This window comes from Geotrypetes seraphini, chromosome 9 (assembly GCF_902459505.1).
Source record: "Geotrypetes seraphini chromosome 9, aGeoSer1.1, whole genome shotgun sequence".
NCBI classification, from domain to species: domain Eukaryota; kingdom Metazoa; phylum Chordata; class Amphibia; order Gymnophiona; family Dermophiidae; genus Geotrypetes; species Geotrypetes seraphini.
In genome coordinates, this window is record NC_047092.1 from 15,985,297 (window position 1) to 16,005,952 (window position 20,656).

The 20,656-nt window shown below is 39.6% G+C and overlaps 1 protein-coding gene across 2 annotated transcripts in view; it reads left to right on the plus strand.

Moving 5' to 3' along the window:
- Positions 1–9,455, plus strand: part of UBE2H (ubiquitin conjugating enzyme E2 H) — a 100,304-nt gene extending 90,849 nt beyond the window's left edge. For both annotated transcript variants that reach the window (XM_033958141.1, XM_033958142.1), the window contains one exon: positions 744–9,455. In XM_033958141.1, coding sequence (XP_033814032.1) covers positions 744–868 — 125 coding nt within the window. In that variant the 3' untranslated portion in view covers positions 869–9,455. The remainder of the gene's footprint in view (positions 1–743) is intronic.
- The last annotated feature ends 11,201 nt before the right edge of the window (positions 9,456–20,656 follow it).

The following is a 20,656-nucleotide window of genomic DNA, read 5'->3' on the forward strand; positions in this document are numbered from 1 at the left end:
ATGGCATTGTTAGGCAGACTAGACCACATTGTCTTTAGCTGTGTGTGTGTGTGTGTGTATATAACAACTTTGCCCCTGTGTCATCCTCTAGAAAAAAAATATATATATATTTTTTTTTTTTCTAGAAGATGACATGGGGGCAAAGTTTGTCTCTGTGCCCACAGGCTCTTTCCCCGTGTCAATCTCTAGAGATCCAAGCTCTACCTGTAGGAGACCTTTCAATACCAAGGTCTCAAGGGGGCAATACTAAAGGAGATCCAATGAGAATGTGGGTGATCCCGTCTCTTTCTCCTATTAAGGTCAACTCTATGTACATAGTCCAAAGGAATAGTGTTTGAGCCAATAGATGAAAATGTTTCAAACCGTGATCTCTCGTTCCTGCAGCCTTGGTGAAGACTATATGAAATTTCATAGAACGGTAGTTGACAGATGAGACAAAATTCTTATTCTTCTCTAGTCCTGAATAGTGAAAAATAGTCCATTTCAAGAAAAAATGTCATTTAGCTTTTGTATTTTCAAGTTCTGAAATATATCTGTCTTATGCATTCAGTTGAAAGAAACAGCACCTCTGAAGTCATGGTGCAATAGTTGTTTCTCTGCCCAATGAATCAAGTTTGGCTGAAAGTCTAGTCTAGTCATCTCATGTGCATATGGGTGTTATATGCTTTATGGTGCTGTAAGATTCTGTTTCTTTAGTTTTCCAAAGCATGACTGATTATACTTGTTCTCTCTCTTTTCCACAGAATACATTCAGAAATATGCAACAGAAGAAGCACTAAAAGAACAGGAAGAAGGCACCGGAGACAGCTCATCAGAGAGCTCCATGTCCGACTTCTCAGAGGATGAGGCACAGGACATGGAATTGTAGTAGAAGAGGCAAAACATGCTTTTCAGACAAACAAAAACAAATACAAAAAAAAGACTATTTGCTAACCATGAGAAGCAAAACTATAATATTCATATTTAAACGAAGCAATTTTTTTTATTACTAAACAAGGTTTTTATGAATAGCATTCTGGCATACCCAAATGTAAATATAGATAGATATCAGTATCTATCTGTACTTATGTATATTTGCCCTTTAGGTATTGATTTTCATTCATTCATTTCTCAATCCCAAGTACATAGTCTTTGCCCACATTCCAATTTTGATGACACTATACAGCCCATATGCCTGCATCTGGCAAGGCAGTCTCCCCAAGTCAAGAGTTACACGCTGTTGAACTCATGTCAGTTGATGAGAAATTGAAAACACCTTGTGTGGCCCCAGACCCAGTTGCTGCGATCTAGGCTTTAAATAAAGATTTTTGCTGCTGCTTTCTCTGCTCCCCGCCCAGTATTCCCTAAGGAAGGAATATCTTGGATGTTAGGATGGAAAAATTAAAATGAGGGAAAAGCTAAAATGCAAAGGGTAAATGTGAAGGAAACATTTTAGCTTGAAAGAAAGGAAAGTGGAAATGAAATTCCTTCATTCTGGAAAATCCTGCTTGTTCAGAATCGCACCACCACTGTGCAAGTTGCCGATTGTTGGTTTTTTTGTTTTGTTTTTAAGGAAACTAAACTCCAAGGAGCAATTTAAAAACATTACACCCAGACAAAACTCCATCACATGGCCTGGATTGTCAGTATGTTTTCAGATGTGGGTTCCTGCTCTTCAGGCTGTTTGGGGGCCCTACAAGCTCTGGCATGTCTGCTTTTTTGGCACTTGGGTGCCTTTTTCTGAACAGAAACTCACTGGCTTGGTGTGTGGATTATGTGAGCTACTCCCAAACAAACAACTTAGTGCTGATGTACTTTAACATGTCTACAAGGTTAATGATCTGGTCTTTAACTGAGCTTTAAGCAGGTACCCAAAATGGGTGCATTTTCGGCATGAGAAGGATTCAGGCTCTGCCTTTTTTGGACTTTTGGTGATGTGTATGGTCAAACAGTTGTAAGAGGTGATCGTGTGGGGTGACGGTGAATTTCGTTCTGGAAAGGTGAATGACTTTAAGAAGATCAGCACACATGCATTCAGCTTTAGGAGGGAGAAAGGTAGCATGGTTTTACCACTTTCTAGGTAGAGGCTGGAATTGGGTCTATTAAACCAGTAAATTTAATGAAGGGTGATATTAAATTAACATAGTTTATAAAATAAAATAACCCTGACTTTATTCAGATTGTTCCAAAGCCTGGTCTGAATACAAAACTATGCTTTTTTTAATGTATCCCCTTACCATCTCCACATCCCTGTACCTGTCTCTTTCACCAGGAGCATTAAATGTTTTCCTCTGTCACTTTGTTAAATAAGACTTTGGATAGTTTGTGGTTCTGGTTTTGGGTCCTAACTGTTCTGTGCTTTCAGTAAACATTGATTTTGTACATTCTTCTGTAGCAGGAGCACAGCTTGTAGAGGTTAGGCTGTGGTTTCCCTAATCATCATTGTTGGGCTTTCTTTCATCTGATCTTAGCATCAGATACTATTTAAATGACGTATCAGTCAGAACATCAGGGGCAAACTTAGTTCTGTATGTCAGTGTCAGCAGCAGCATGTAGACGACTATTCTGTCGAGGACGGCATACATCTTGTATAAAAAAAAAAAAAAGGGTGGTGGATTCTAGAAAGATGGCAGGGTTAGGAAACTCTTCCAGACCTCCTACCCTTTACCTTCCACTCTTTTTTACCAAGCAGTTGAAATAGAGAATATTTGAGTAAATACAATCATTTAGAAACTAAAAGCTATAGCTAAGTAGACCTAAAAAATTCAGCTTAAGAAGTGACTGCCTTAGAAAATGGAGGCTGCAAATTATTTTATTCCAGTTTATGGATAAAACCACTTCTGTGTTACCATGGTCCTTTTCCAAATTGTCTCCATAAAAGCTGTTTTCTGGGGTGGGAGAGGATAGTCTTGTCTGTATGTGTGCATGTTAGCATGTAGAAACATACAATAAGCATATCTGTCACCCTAATTCTGCTTTTGCTTGAGATTATAGTTTGGTGCTGATTTTCTAACTTGTCTACTTTTTTTGTAATTCTCGTTTCCCGTTGGCAAGGCCCCAGAATGTACTAGAACAAAACTAACAAGTTCAGTGGGGATGTAGTTAGGTTGGCAAACATGAACCACATAATGTCATGATGCATTGAAGTCCCTTGTATTATTGTGCCATAATGTAGTGAATGAGGCTTTTGCACTTAGTTTTATGAAACCAAGGTGCAATTTGAGGTTGATCTGACCTTTTTGTATTTTGATTCCAGCAGTTTCTATAGTAGAACATTTTCCTTATTAAAAGTTATTAGGAACCATTCATGCTTAGAGTTCTGTATTGCAATCTGACTTGTAACGCAATTGGTGTGAGTAGGGGTAGCCATTTACTAATAAGAGTATGTTAATGACATTTACATGGCCTATTTTATACCTATAGGCCTTGCAGCATATAGCTTTCACTAATGCTGGTATCTGCTAATTGTTGGTAAATGACCCTCCCTGATGCTGTGGGCTCTTAACAGAGCTCATTTTGAATTTTGAGTAGATTGGAGCACCCGCAAACTAAGTTTAATTTATTATCTGCATGTGAGTTTAAGGTCTGAAATAATGGCATTGCTTTTGAGCACTTGACGTTTGCTTGCCATATTTAAAATTATTTTTATTTAACATTTTGAAGACTTAGGAGAACCAAATATTTTGATAATCTTTTTGTTTCCTCCCTGTCACTTCATTTTTTGGTTTCACCATTAGTATATGGGTTTTAAAGGGACAAATGTCAAAATTTTCAGTCAGTCTCATGGATAAGTCACAACTTTGAATGTAGATTTTTATAGCAGGGTCACAGTCATGCTTTTAATATAGCAAATGCTTGTGCTAGGAGAACTTATTAAACTGGCTTATTTCTTAAAATTTTATTGAACAAAAGCCTCACACTTATCTTTCACTGAAGTGTAAAAAATATTTTTGCTTTAAAGGTGATCTGCACATATATTATTTCTTAGTGCATTACAAACTTTTTATTGGTAAAATTTGAAAATTGAATTAAATGCATGTAACAAGTGTTACATGAAATTCCTTCTGGTTTAAGGACAATTTTAGGGGGGAGTCAGGGAGATAGTGGGGTGATACCATAGCCCCCATGCAGCAAAACCTTGCTGTTTACTCACAGTATTATCTGCAGTACCTGAACCCTGCTTTTGTAACAGGTCACCAACCTTTTTGTTTTTAATATTTGCAAGTCACCCTGAGATCTATTTTTTTTTTATAGGACTGATCATTTCACAGGACTTTGCAATATTTAGGAGACCCTTTGCAAATTTCTCAAGGGCCCCTTCACTCCTATGACTGCATTCTCAACTATTATTTCAAATAACTCCAATTGTGAGACATTTTTCAAACAAAATTAAACATAAGAATGGAATTCTGTGAGAATTATTTTGTGGGAGCTTTTGTTTTATCTTCCTCTGTTCTTATAAACATTTTTACTTTATCTCCTGGGTTAGATATCTTTTGTTTTGTCTTTCTATTTCTGCCTAGATCTTTTTTCTCTAGTTTCTTAATATGAAAAATTAATGATGCCAAAAAGGGAAAAGTCAAATCTCCTGAGGTTGGAAAATATAATTATTTTTTTTCTTATTTTAAATTCACAGAGCACAATCAGAATATTTGTGTTTTCCCTTCTAGAAAGTACAACTTCAGCATGATTATTTTCCTAAATAAAGACATAAAGAAATGTATGTGGCTTTTTTTGTTAATTAAGGGCATGAGGCATACTGTTCTTAAAATAACCGCGTAAAATCAACTGTACAGTCTGTAGGGCTGTGGTTAGTTCATGTGGTAATGTTTCTATCTGTCTCACATTTGTGGCTTTTCTTGGAAGGCTAGTGTTAAGTGTGTAATATGTACTGGTGTACTTTTAACTCTTATCTAGCATGTTGTGTTATTGCTGTGGGTGGGGGTAGAGGGAGTACTGCTGGTACTGTCCTGTCCAGGGTCTCTGGGAAACGGTCAACCTAGTAAAGTTGCAAATTCTGCAATTGTCCAACTTTTTTTTATTTTTTGTTTGCATTTTCTATCTTTCTATCATTAAGTCATAGGTCTTGCCCTTGGTCTATGAGTAATCTGGGCCAAACAATTACAGCCTTGAAGCACAAACTTGAGAAATGGGCACAGATAAATTTTCCCCCAATTATGACAGATTTTTACTTTCCCACTGACCCAGTTCTTTGCTTTTTACTTGCTAAAAACCAGTAGTATGCCTGTATTATTACCTATAGGTGCTATATCGGGGAGTAGGATATATTGGGTAATGATTTCAGTTACAACAATTTATAAAATGTATTTTTTTCCAATATTGTATAAATGTTTAAATTCTCATTTTAAAGGCTTTTTTTAGGTACATCTTTTCATAAAGTGTAACTCATGAGGTTTAGTTCTATAATCTGAGATAATTTACTTTTTTTTTAGCTTTTGATATTTTACCTTTAGAAAAGACAGCTTTGCACCTTGCTTATTTCCCCATGTTACCCTTTTTCTCCAATTTTTAAACATTAACTTTCATCTGCAAGCTGGCTGTTAGGTTTGAGAATTCAAGAGCCCGAGAATGACATTAACTATATAAATGAGTCCATTCAGAAAGCGATCGAGCAGGTTTCTGATTCAGAAAAGTTAAGACATTAATTACCGTTCCTTCCAAGGGGTAAAATTAATGGTTCAGTAGTCACTGCAGGTTTCCCAAAACACCTTAAAAAGGAAATATTATAATATAATCTGCCAACATAAGGATTATAACAAGCTGTATATTGGGTTCAGAAATCTAATGTTAGATGTTGGGAATCAGCATTTTTAGCATTGTGATCATTCCTTCTCAGAATATCAACTTTTTTTTACTGACCTTTATTTCCACAGGTTCAATTTATTTTCCATTCTAATCATAAAGTTGGATTTCATTTTGAACGTAGCACAGACCCGTCTAAGATCTTTGAACAAACTCATGTTGCAGCTATAATTGTTATAGGCAACCGCACACTAATTTCACAAGTTACTGATGTCCATGAACCCAGGTTTCTTGCTTCTGCTGGGAAAAGAAACAAATCTATAACCTAAGATCTTGACATATAATTGAGGAAAAAATGTGCTTACTGGTTTTTCTTTGGCTTTCTTCCATAGCTGTTTATTTTGTATCTATAAAGTGCACTAATATAGTGTTCAGATAGCATGCCCTAAAGCAGCCTTTGCTGTTCATTCTTTTATACACACACAGCTGTTTCCTCCTCTTTCCTCGGATGCCATATACAGGTGAGCTCCGAGGATTTACATTAGCTGAGGGCTGGAGGGAAGCTGCCTCCAGTCTGTACCATCAGTGCTATTTGTGGTCTGATGGGGACTGCCGCAGCAGTGGTAGTCTTGTGAAAAGACGCTTCCCTTAAAGCAGGAGCAGCTTACAGCTAGCTCAGTACCTTTCGCCTTCTATCTAGTACCATCTAATACAAAATTATAGCCAGTTTTTAAAAATAAACTTTGTGGCCAAGTCCATGCAATATTATAGCTTTTTAACTCTTTAAATTCTGAAGACATTGAAGATGCCTTGCTGGCTTTGGACCAAAACTTAATTTTGTAAGTTGAAGTATATATGTGTGTGTGTGTGTCATAATCCAAGAAAAGAGACCAAGTCTTAGACATTGAGTTATTCAGCTGGCTAAGTAATCAAGAAGATGCTGATTCAAATGCAGCAATCCACATCTTTCTATTATTTCATTTGCCAGAGATATACCATTTCAATTAACTAAAAGTTTTTAGTTGTAAATGGAACCCAGCTGACATTGTTGCCTCGTTCTCAGGTAAGCGTGCACTAAGACTTGGTACATATTCTTAAGATTGTGACACACACACACATATAATGTTCAGCTATGGCATTTGTGCTAGTCCCATCCTTCAACCAAAGATCAGCTTTTAATTCTTTGCCAGTTGTGGGTAGACTATAAACCAGCAGACAACGTTAAAGTGGCAACCTTTTTTTTGGGGGGTGGGGTGAAGTAGCACACATTCCTTTTAAGTTCTGACTGATTTCTGCAGAGGGACATTTGTATTATCCAAATACACTTTTCGGTACCTCCCATCCTTTATCCTGCTGGAACACAATGCTTCTTAGATACGTTGTACATGACATCAGGACAGCTTATTTTTCCTTTCTTTGCTTTTAAGTAACAAAGCCCAGGGCTCAAAACTTCAAGTCTGAACAAGACAGTAACTACATACAACTCTTGAGATCTTGTTGGTTTCTGTATTGGGGGGGGGAGCACAGAGATTTAAGTACTATGGCTTTACAGCTATTTGACAACTTCTCCATGGCTGCTGAAGGATATACCAACTACTTTCCATAGAGTGTTTTTATGCCTCTAGCCCATAGACCTCCAATTACCCCATTCAGCAGCTAATGCGAGATAGACTTGGCGATTTTTTTTGTTGTTTCACTCCTATTGCCTCCCGTTGTTTATAGCCCCTATGAACTACATTTACTGTGTTTCCTGTGCTTCTTGTTTCTAAACTCGGAGGCTGTAACTAGCAAGTTCCTATGGGTCATGTGCTGTGTTGTATATCAGTAACACCTTGGTGATGGTGTATGCTGACATAACATTAAAGAAACATATGTAACAAAGGCTTTACCTGACATTTCATTCCTTTTCTTTATAAGGGCAGTCTTGGGGGAGGCAAGGAAATAGTGGGTGAAATCACCCCCCACCCCAATACTGCAGCATCGTCACCAGAATCCTTTTATTTATTCAGAACACCTGAACTGACCAATTAACTTTGACCGATTTCTCATCTTAATTGCATCCATCTACACCAAAACTCCAAAAAAATTTAAAGAGCAGCTTACACAATGAAAAAGATTGTAAAACACTGCTACTCCAGTACAATTTTGTATTTTAATTATTTGTTTTGTGTGCCTGTGTTGATCCTGTAAAGAAGACCAGGTTGTTGCCTGTTGGCATGCAGTGACATCACACTAATTTCAGTTTCAAATCATTGGTACAAGTTGTAGCTGTCATATTGTACCTGGAGAAAAGAGAAGTCTTTGTTAATTGTGAGGCCTGTCAAAAGACTCTAACAGCAAGATAGTGCATTGGATACCTTAGTATTCAAGTTCAGTCTTTGAGGGCTGCCTGCCAATGGGTCATGTTTTCAGGATATCTCTACTGAATTATGTATATTAGAGGCTTGCATATAGGAGGAAGAAAGCATGCAGATCTCATGTATATTCAGTAGAAATATCTGTAAACCTAACCCACTGGTTACCTTTGTGAATGAATACCAGGAGTTGCTATCCTGTGAGATGTGGATGATTAGAAAAAAAATGAAGGTACTCCTTTTCATGGCATAATTCTGCTAATGAGAAATGAAAAATCACCTCTGTCTAGATATGATCCCTGCAAGAATGGACACATCTGCCAAGGATCTAATCCACCCTCAGACTTACCATTGAAAAGATCTACTATCTAGTTTTGCACTGATATCAGTGTGTTACATGTATGAAGTAGTTATTTTTTGAAATTACCCTTGTGAAGGACTTAGAAAGTAAATAAACTTAGATCCTATGTGAATTAGCTCATCAATATGGTCAAAATTTTGAGCATCTTTTGCTGGTCACTTCCTTTATTTTAAATCACTTTTGCACAATACATTAGTGGGATGGGTGGTTCAAGCTCTAGGGAAGGCTATGAGATGCTTCATTTGACACCCTTTTCCACAAAAATCTCAAAGCTTCCTTTTGCTTTCAGTTGTGGGTTTATTGCACTAAGATTCTCATGTTATATTCACTGCCAAGTGTATTTGGTCTTTGGAAGGATTTGGAAAGTGTAACTTGGGGGGGGGGGGGGGGGGGGGCGGAGAGGCTGGTGTTTCTGTTACTTGGGCCCAGGCCTGCCAACTATACCCTATATATTCTGAAATTTGTTCTAGAGGACAAGTTTGAAATATCAAAAAACAAAATTAAACTGGGTCATACCGTATCATTTCTTCAAATAAAGCTATTTAATTAAGGAAAATTAGGAGGTATAGATCAAACAATACCCTATATGAGTACATGCCCATATAGGTTAATTTTACCTAAGTACAAGCTCTTGACAAGGAGCAGTCTCCTTGATTTTTCTTTGCTTTCCCTTTTTAATCTTAAGTTTTACCCTACATGCACTCTGCAAGGAGTGTGCATAGCCTGAGGAATGGCTTTTGTCTTCCTCACTGTATTTGGTACATATTGTGTGTTACTTGAAGAGATGGAAAGGGCAGTTAACTCTAATCTAAGCTTTTTGGTTTTATTTTTAATTATCTCTTCCTCCTCCCACCTAACCACCCCCTACATTGTGGTAATGTGGTAGGCATGCCTGTCTACAAGACAAATGCCACTTCTCCAAGAATATAACCTCTTGAATAGTTGTGTATAAAGAAAAATCTGTAAACTTTTTTTTAATAAAATATGTATATACATTGGCCTTGGTCTTGTTCTTGATCCTGATCCATGAAAAAGCTTGCTGTCTGTAGTGTTTCTCTTTGTATCTATCCCTGCTTACAGAAATATGGCAGATAAAGGCCAAGTGGCCCATCCAGTCTGCCCATTCGCAGTAACCATTATCTTTTCCTCTAAGAGATCCCACGTGCCTATCTCAGGTTTTCTTGAATTCTGACACAGTTTCTGTCTCCACCACCTCTTCTGGGAGACTTCCATGTAACTACCACCCTTTATGTAAAAAAGTATTTCCTTAGATTATTCCGGAGCCTATCGCCTCTTAACGTCATCCTATGCCTTCTCATTCTAGAACTTCCTTTCAAATGAAAGAGACTCGACGCATGCGCATTTACATCATGTAGGTATTTAAACATCTCTATCGTAGCTCCCCCCTCTCCCGCCTTTCCTCTAAAGTATACATATTGAAATCTTTACGTCTGTCCCCATACACCTTATCACAAAGACCATGCACCAGTTTAGTAGCTTTCCTCTGGACCAACTCCATCCTGTTTATCTTTTTGAAGGTGTGGCCTCCAGAATTGTACACAATATTATGAGGCATTAGTCTCCAGCAAATGCTGTGTATTAAAGATTTGTACACAATGGCCAGCTCTAATGAGCTTTTTGTTACTGTAGATCCAAATTTTAAAAACAAAATACTGTCAAAATATCATACATCTGCAATAGTTACATAATGAAAACTAAATTGTGACCTTTTATCAACGCAGGCATTTGAAAAGCAGCTGGTGTTGTGGTGACCCTTAGAAACTTTACCCCTCCCACCTTTTTGGTAGTGGGAATAAACATACCCACTATACATTGCCCTTGGTGAACCTCCTCATAAAGTTGACTGATTAGTTGCAATAATGCAATTTTTCTGAGGATAAGCAGGCATCATATTTTCACATGTGGGTGATGTCATCCATGGAACCTGGTACAGATACTGTTACTTTAAATCTTTAGACAGTGTCCTTACTGTGTGCCTGCCAGTACTTGCCTGCCCAATGTCTCGTGGGACCATCAGTTCTTAGCTTTCCACAGAGCTGAGAAGCTGCATCTTTGGTTTCTCTTCAGTACATCAAACTTAGAATTATTTTTGTGTCTTCCTATTTTTATTTTATTGTTTTCTTCATAATTCATTTTCTTGTTTCTTAGTCTTTCCCTCAAATTTGGTTAAATTTTCTTCATTTCTGATTTTTGGCCTTTTTCACTCACGAGAGTGACCATTTTTCGCATACTTTTCACGCAAGCTCCCCAGCCAATCACGCTTTTTGACTTTGGCTTTTTTCCTTCCATGTCTATGAGGGTGCTGAACTGCTTCAAGAAATGTACTTTATGTGTTTGGACCATTTTCAGGCTCTGATCCCCATAATTGGTGTGTTCAGTGTCTGAGTCCTGACTATCATGGCATTCATTGTGATCTTTGTGTACACAGGACACTTAAAGCCCAATAACTTCAGTTCAAAAGACTTTTTGATTCAGCATTGACATTGGGTGTGGTGGGAGATATATGGGACCCGACACACAGCCTGAATCAACACCAGCATCGGTCTTGACACCGTATGTACGGATGTCACATAGTGTTGAGCATTGGGAGGTAGCTTGTAAGAAATTATAAGAAGCATATTCTTCCCCTTCTAGGTATGGTATGGCATCATCACAGGCATCCACCTTCTTGACACAATGTTAATGCATAGTCCATCACTCTCCATGGCTGCAGATCACATCTCCCAGAAATCAAGGTCTCCCACTTCCAGAAAACATGTACTTCAGGCTGCTTTCACACTATTGTCTTGGTGCAGATGCTGACTCTCCAGGAGAAGATACAGGCTATGCTCAAGAGCTTATGGGGCTATTGCAGATGCAGTCTACACAGGCTTTAAAGGCATCCATGCCTTCATCAGCCCAAGGATACGTCGAGCATTGGGGTTGATGACCCATTCCATGCATGGCATCGGGGTTGATGACCCATTCCATGCATGTCATCGGCAGAAGAATTATCTCCTAGGTTAAAGCATTGACACATCTTGATGCACACTCACTAATTCCCCTAGAAGGGAATATTTTAAGGAGTCTGATTCAGATATCTCCAACCATTCAGATGAGGACTTACCAGACTATTCAGCAGAAGATATATACCCTCTGCTTCTTCTCTGCCTCAAAGGCGTAAGTCTCCACCAGAGAGCATATCTTTACTGGTGGTGTCAGACAAATGGGTCAAGCTGCTCCCATTAAAATGGATAGTAAATATTCTAGTCTGAACGTATATAAAGATTGTGTGTCTCTTACTATATTCCAAAAAGACGCCTCAGCCCCACCACTCCACCGCTGTGTTAATTTATACTGCGGGAAGTCTATTGTGGTGCCTCATCATTGGCTGTCAATTTGTAAATGTTATTAGTGTTTTTATCTTATTTCTTTTTTCTTTTGTTTTTCTGTATTTTATAGAATAAATACTTTAAATAACTTCATCACTTCAATGCTGTGCTGAATGTTTCAAAAGCAATAAATACTTATCTCAGCCAAACACCTGGGAGTCAGACCCCGTAGATGGAAATTTTGGAGAAAGGTTTGGGTTTTGTGATGTCCCATCCCCCGGACTTCTTTAAATTTCATGTGGCACTACATACCTTCATCAGAAAGATGCAATTGAGAGTCTTTTTTGATGAAAATAATACAGATGGGATACAACTAATGGAAGAGGAACAAGGAGAGATTCAATCAATGGACGAGGAACAGACAGAAATCCAATTGCCAACGGATAGGGGATCTATTGCAGTTTGTAAGGTGAAATCTCATTGGATTCCCCCGGGCCCCATGGACCCCCTTATCTTTACTTTTCGTGAATTGATCACCACGGAACTTAGGGACCTCCAGAGAAGTTGGCAGAATAGAGGCCCTTACAACACCACTAAGGCCCACCAAAGCGGTTTTCAGGAGCTTTTGGACAATAAAGATATTATTATAACCAAAGCGGATAAAGGGGGTGCCACAGTTATTCTTGATAGGGGAGATTACAACAATGAAGCAGCACGCCAGTTAGCGGATACACAGGCGTACACCCTTTTAGAAGGGGACCCTACTACATCTTTGGGGGAGGAGATCCTGCAATTTTTGAACCTATACCGAGAACAGGGCAAGATTACATTGAAAGAATACAACTTCATGTTTGAAAAAAATCCGAGAGTTCCGAAGATTTCGTTTGTCCCAAAAATACATAAGACTCTAACGAACCCTCCGGGCCGTCCCATTGTCAATACCCGTTCCTCTATTTTGGAACCCCTGTCAAAGGTGGTGGACTTCTTCCTTAGGGAGGAAGTCCCAAAAATTAAATCATATATTAGGGACTCTTCTCATTTTTTAAGGGACTTGGACAGGCTCCAGCCTGACATGACTGATAAGTGGCTGGTGACTCTTGACGTTGTCTCTCTATATACCCAGATCCCCCAGGATGAAGCACTTCAGGTTATAAGGGAGTCGCTCCAGAAAAGAGACACCCACCGCATATCCACTGAATTCCTTATGCAGTTAGCCTCTTGGGTCATCAAAAGGAATTATTTTCAGTATCAACATCAATTTTTCCAGCAAACACAGGGGGTGGCGATGGGTGCCACCCTGGCCCCCTCTGTAGCGGCCCTTTATATGGCAAGATTTGAAGAAACTTGGGTATATACATCTACATGGAATTCTCAGATTTGTTTTTGGGGCTGATTTTTGGATGACATTTTCTTCATCTGGCATAATACTAGGCAAGAACTTGATTATTTTGTAGAATTTTTGAATTCAGTGGACCCGAACATAAAGTTCACCATGTCATGCCATCAAACAAAAATAGATTTCTTGGATATCACGGTCCAAGTGCAAGGGGGTGCTATCTCCACATCCCTCTACAGAAAGCCGGTTACTCGTAACATCACGCTGCACTTTAATAGTTTCCATCCGTTTAAACTGCGATTTAACCTACCTGTAGGGCAATTTTTACGCATTCGTAGGGTCTGCTCTTCTATGGGGGAGTACAGAACACAGGCTAAAAAATTGACAGAAAGATCTATTAAACAGGCTTTCAACAGAGGTAGATATGCACAGAGGGAGTTACTCCTGCAGGAACCCCTGAACGCGCTTAAAAGTGATAGTGATCAGCTCACATGTGTTCTCCCTTTTTCGAGAGCTGCCAAAATGGTGGTGGACATGTTTAGAAAATATTGGTTTATAGTAAAACCCCATAAACCTTTAGAGGCTTTCCCTAGGATAGCGTATTCCCAGGGGATTACACTGGGCCAACGTTGCAACTTTCAAAAATATGGGAGTCAACCTGAGCGGGAGGGGGGGTACCACGGGGCATGTGGGAAATGCCAGTGGTGCCCCTCCACCATCCAGGGTGACATTTGGAAGGTTCCAGGGAGGACTTTATCCTTAAGATCTAGACATAACACCGATTGTAAAACCCAGGGTGTAGTATATGCCATCATCTGTCCTTGCAACCTCATATATGTGGGTCGCACTAATAGAAAGATAAAAACACAGCTGACAGAACATAAATCCCGTATTTTCAACAAGGTAGCACAAGCACCCCTGGTAGAACACTGGTTGAGAGCAAAACATACCACAAGTGATTTAAGATGGCGTGTTATTAATAAAGTGGTAGGGTGGGATGGAGGGGGCAATCAGGTTAAGCTTAACGAGAGCGAACAAAGATTTATTTTTATGTTGGACACCATTGAACCCCGTGGGCTGAATAGTGAAATCGAGTGGGGATTGGTGATGTAATTTTGGTTGGGCCAATGAGCTGCAGGGGGCGGGTACATTGTTAGCTTGAGAGGGAGTATTTAAATCTGGAGCCAAGGACGCCGCCGCCATCTTTTCTCACAGGAAGACTGGAGTCGGATGACAGCGGCAGCCTTGGTGAGTGCAGCATATAGACACTATCAATTTACTAAGTTTTTGTTAGGAGAGGGGCAGGACACAATCGAATGTGACAGCTTCTGTTCTATATTTTGCAGGGAGACCCTTGATAAAACACTTGTTAGTGTGAAACATGTCAAGGGTCTGACTCCCAGGTGTTTGGCTGAGATAAGTATTTATTGCTTTTGAAACATTCAGCACAGCATTGAAGTGATGAAGTTATTTAAAGTATTTATTCTATAAAATACAGAAAAACAAAAGAAATAAGATAAAAACACTAATAACATTTACAAATTGACAGCCAATGATGAGGCACCACAACAGACTTCCCGCAGTATAAATTAACACAGCGGTGGAGTGGTGGGGCTGAGGCGTCTTTTTGGAATATAGTAAGAAACACACAATCTTTATATACGTTCAGACTAGAATATTTACTATCAGAATTGTAGCAGCCTGAACAGAATATTTATCAATACTAGCCATTTTTTTAGTAAGCCCATTAAAATGGAGACAGGAAGTACCTCAGAGCTTTTTGAGCTTCTTGACTATGAATTGCCATGAAATGACTATCAAGGTGCCTTTACATAGTCATGAGACACCCTATTTAAGAACTGGGAGACCCCTCTTTCAGTCCAGGTGGCTCCTAAAAAATTGATACAAAATACAAAAGTGTCAAGGATTTGAGAGAATACAACTTGAAATGCTTGAGTACCTGAATAATTTGTAATCCACATTGAATTATAGGATATGTGGAATATAATTAATTTTTTTTTTAACCATCATCACTAGACGTTGAGTTTAGTTCTAGGTCTTATGCTTTTGCTCCTTCAAGAAGGGAAGTCAGAACACTAGACTTCTTTGGTAAACGTATTTTCCAATCATCTAAGCTAATATATAGAATTATGGACTACAGGTTCTGTTCTTTCATTTATTTAAAATCCTTGCTTAATTTTCAAAGTTCCTCCTTCAAGAGGAACTTAAAAATTCCAACAGTTATCCAAAAATTTGTTCCTACAAGAATTTGTTCCTACAAGAAAGTTCTTAGCTAGAGGCATATTTGATGCATTCAATACTCGTATCTTCTAGAATGGCCCCCAACCCTGTCTTGTAGGACCACCTTACAGTTGGGTTTTCAGGATGGCCCTAATGAATATGCATGAAAGATTTGCATATAATGGAGGTGTCAGGCATGCAAATCTGCCCCATGCATATTCATTAGGGCTATCCTGAAAACCTGACTGGATGGTGGTCCTCCAGGACAGGGTTGGGGACCACTGCTCTAGAACATCAACAATGGCAATTGCTATGCATAGTTTATCTTGGCTCAGGATTTCTAATCTGGAAACCCAGTCCAAGAACACCTTTCAGATGTTCCTTGCAATAGTGATCTGTTTGGAGATGAGATTGAAGAGGTGGCTGATAAAATTTTAAAAACATATAGACACCATAACAGCTTTTGTCTAAGCCTCAAGCCTCTCAGTTGTCATTTTCTAGAAGTTACTTTGCTCCATCTACTACTACAACACAAAACATTGCTATAATCAGCCATCATCATTCTTTAGGCCTGCTGGTCAGCAATCTCGTGAAAGCAACAAAAGACACAGAAATCTGAACTAGAGAATGACACAGGGAAAAAATTTGTGTCCGTCCCCACGATCACCGTCCCTGTCACCTCCCCGCCCCTGCGACCACTGTCCCCACTCTGTCCCCACAACTACTATCCCTGCAGCATCCATACAAGCCTCAGTACTGCAATATTTAGCTTATTCCTTCCTTATAAATCAAAGTTCTGCTGCTGAACTAGAGAAAGATGTTCAGCTGGCAGGGCTTTGTTTATAAATTTTTATCAACACAACTAATATACTACTTTATCCTAAAGCAAAATAAATAGAAATTTTTTTTTCTACCTTTGTTGTCTGGTTTCTGCTTTCCTCATCTTCTCATTCAATTCGTTCCATCCACTGTCTATCTTCTCTCTGTCTTCCATTTGCTCTGTTACTGTACCTCTCCCTTCACCCTCTCCCCTCCAATTGGTCTGGCACCCATCTTCCCTCTGCTCCCCCCATAGTCTGGCATCTCTTCCTCCAGCGTCTTCTCCCCACTCTCTGTTCCCCATTTCCCTTCAGCGTCTTCTCTCCATTTTGTCTTCCCATTTCCCTTCAGCATCTTCTCTCCACCACCACCCTTCCCTCTCGCCACCTCACCGCCCTTCAGCACCCCTCGTGCGACCCAAGAATCTTCCTCCCTCCCCCCTTACCTTCGTGGCACGTTAGTAAAGTAACTTGCTCAAGCCGGTCAAGCCTGCCTGCAGTCGTGGGCAGAAGTTTCTCCTCTGATGCAACATCTGGTTGCATCAAAGTAGAAGCTTCCGCCCACAGATGCACGTGACTGCAGGCAGGCTCGGCTTGAGCAAGTTACTTTACTAACGCGCTGCGAAGGTAAGGGGGAGGGAGGGAGATAGATTCGATAGGTAGGAAGGAGGGAGGGTGCCGCGCGCATTCCCTCCCTTAACTGCGGGGACAAGGCCATTAACCACTCCACGGGGCGGTGGATGGCCTTGGCCCCAAGCCCACAGTGAGCACTTCCCCCCCCCCCCCCTCTTAGCTGCAGGTAACAGCCACCATGCCATTCTCTAATCTCAATCTCATTCTTTTTTGACTCTTTTCTAGAGGGCATTGCCAATATTCCCCTGGCTCTGCCTCCTACTCTCCCCATCAAAGGCAGATTGATTCATTTTCTTTTTATTGAATTTCAAATTTTACATGATCCAACAATACATCATACAGAAATTAACAGACTAGTACACAGAAAAAGTTAAAGAAAATTCATTAAATAATCAAAGTAACATCACAATATGGCTAGGCTGTAATTAGTCCTCAAATTAAAGAGGAGGAAACACAATATATACGGATTAATTGTATTAACTTAACGAAACAGGAAAATAAGGATTCCTGAGGTTAGCCTGATCTATCTATTGGAGCTTTATTCCTGTCTATTTGACTGGTGCACTAATCAGAGTCTGCCTTTTAGTTACAAGAAATCTAGATAACTGTGATGATTTAAAAAAGGTATATCTATCTCCTTGGAAGTTAACCATGCACTTACAGGGAAACCTTAAAACAAATGTTGCTCCCAGTTGTAAGACTTGAGGTCGCAATAATAGGAATTGCTTCCTTTTTTGTGTGTGTTAATCTAGACAAGTCTGGATGCATTTGAATTCTATAGGTCATGAACAATTTATCTCTGGCTTTAAAGAACATTTTTAACAACCATTCTCTATCCGAGTCTAAAGCTAATTGTACAAACAGAGTAGCTGAGTGAGACAATTCCGAATCAGATTTTTCCAAAATATCAGTTAAGTTTAAAGCTTCCGTCTCTGGTTCAACTTGAGCTTCAGTCCCTGGTTCAGCTTGATCTTCAATCAATCTTTTCTTTCCCAAAGGAAGATAGAAAATTCTTGAGATAGGAGGATATGAAATTCAGGTACCTTAAAATCTCAGAAAGATACCTCTTAAACAAATCTAGTGCAGAAATAGTAGGAATTTTAGGAAAATTAATCAGTCTGAGATTCTGTTTCCATGTTGCGTTCTCCAATATCTCCAGTTTATTGTTAATATATCCATTTTCTCTCATTAGGAGCTGATTTTGTGCTCCTAAACTGTCTAATTTTTTCTCCTGATCCAGGACTTTAGTCTCTAATTTCCCCAATTTCAATTGTAATTTAGTAGTTTCAAATGCAGAACCAGAGGTCTGTACAGCCAATTTTTGAATTGAGACCCCCAGGGAAGACTGTAAAATAGAAATTGCTTTCCAAATTGAATCCAAGTCTACTACTGGGGGTTTCTTCAAAGGAGCTATAGCATAAGAAGATTTAATTTCTTTAGTCACGGTACCTGAAAATAATACTGCTGTAGCAGAATACAATAGTTCATCAGGCAAAGGCAGGACGTCAGATGTTGTTTGAAGCAGTGCTGGGGCGGTGGAAATTCTTTGTAATGCAAGGGCTTCCTCCTCGCTGCCCTCCAGCAATGCGGCCTCACTCTTCTCTGAAGAAAGTCGGGGGGTGTGGCTGGTCTGGCGATCTCCGCTCCTCCGGAGAGAGGCTGACTGCCTCGAAGGAAGCCTGAGAGCGTTCTGTCTCGCTATCTCTTTCAGCTGAGGACTTCTCATCTGGCTTCACTTCAGGCATTTGATCGACAAAACGATCCATCGGGCCAGATACTTGGGAAGTTGACCCTGGTTCTGAAGGGAAAACCCGGGTCTTAGATTTCCTTTTCACCATCCAAACAGGAAAAAAGTACAGCGGTGTTCTGCCGATCCCTCACGACGCCATCTTGGCTCCTCTATCGCAGTGACCAGATTGATTCATTTTCACCAACATTGGACTTGTCACAACAGATCAGTGAGTACTTCGAGTCATCACTCAGGGCTATGCCCTATGTTTGATCAGAAAGCCTCCAAACCACACACCAAAAGTGTCTCTTTACAGCTCTCTCGAAAAGACCCTTGTTTCACCAAGAACTCTCAGCCCTTCTTCAGCTAAACACAATAGAGCTTGTTCTCTGCAGGAGAGGGGCCCTCCTTAAGGGCTGAATCCAGGGTCTTTTCGAGAGAGCTGTAAAGAGACACTTTTGGTGAGGGACTTTTGGGACCCCTGGGCTAGGAGTTCTCAAAGTATTTCCTGATACCAAAAATGACTGGAGGCCTTTGACTTATTCAAGGAGAAGTTTTGCAAGGTTTCTCTGGGAATCCTACCCTTGCTGGCTTTGCTCTCTAAATCTCAAAGAAACCTACATTTTCATATTGATCCTACCTACTCACAAGAAGTGTATCTACTTCTTTTTTTTTTTTTTTTCTTTATGCATTTATTTATTTGTTACAACTCATAACAAGTTCAAGCAAAATAATTAAAAAAAAAGAAAAAAATACAAACAGACAAAATCTTCTATTTTCAAAAGATATTAAACATTTGCGTGGGAATTTAAGAAAGAAAGTAGCTCCCACAGCCAGGACACAAGTCTTAAGCTGTAGAAACTGTCTCCTTCTAAATTGCGTTTGTTTGGAAACATCTGGAAAAACATTTAACTGTTGCCCACAGAACAGGGCCTGCTTTTTAGAAAAATAAAGTTTAAGATTAGCTTGTTTTTCAAGTTCAGATTTAAATGTAACTAACAATGTTGCTCTTTTAGCTATATAATCCTTAGATGATTCTAGGAATTGAGAGACATTCAAGCTATCAGGAGATACTAATTGGACTACCCTCCTTCATCAATACCTTTGGAACTCCTAGGAATATAATAAAGATTATCCCCTTTAGTATACATCCTCAGGAGCTCCAATGGTGCTAAACAGTGAGATATAGGAAAATTAAAAAACCTAAGGTCTCATAACATTTTCCATTTTCTCCATCTGAAGATGTACTAAAGTACTATCTTTCATATTAGATGTTACAGATGATTGTAATATAGAGTCAGAGGAATCTAATTTATCTACTTTTCAATCAAAGCTCTGTTTCATGTTCAGTTACCTTATTAGTAATTTCTGTTTAAAATTGACAGTACCTTGGAATGAGGTTTCTACATCTTGTAATGTAATAGCTTTATCCCCAGAAGCAAGACTTGTGCTTGATCCTGGAGTCATTTGAACAGGAGATACTGATATACCAGACTTTCCCCACACAAGACTTAAGTGGATCCAAGTCAGATGATTGAAGAGAGAGTGAATCTACTCCTTCCTTGGAACTCAAATCAGTTCTTACAAGAGAATTTAAAGCAGGTTGAAATGGGATGAAGTGGGGTGATGGTTCACCCGAAGAGAATGAAGCAGATTAAGATAATAAATTTACCTTACCATCAGAAGGCACTATTGAAATGGGGTGACGATGGTGGTCCATCAGACCCATTACTGAAGCAGATGGTGTAATTTCGTTTTTCTTTTCCCCATTCGTTTTGAACGTAATTTTCCTGCTCCCTGCTCCTCGGGGTCTCCAAAGGGTGTGTGTCCTGCCCCTTTGGCCATGCCCCTTCAGACACAGCTTCAGGCTCATGTCCATAGGCTGTGTTCCGCGGTTCACTTGTTAAGGTAAGAGGACCTCTCTTCCCAACACTGATTCTCATCAGGTGGTGGCCACCGGGGTTCCTGTCTGCAGGTCTCAATTTGCCTTCCGGGAAGAAACAGCCCTCTGATTCCGCAGCTCACTGCTGTTACAATAAGGTAAGAGGACCTCTCCTCCCAACACTGATTCTTATCAGGTGGTGGCCGCAGGGGTGCCTGTCTGCAGGTC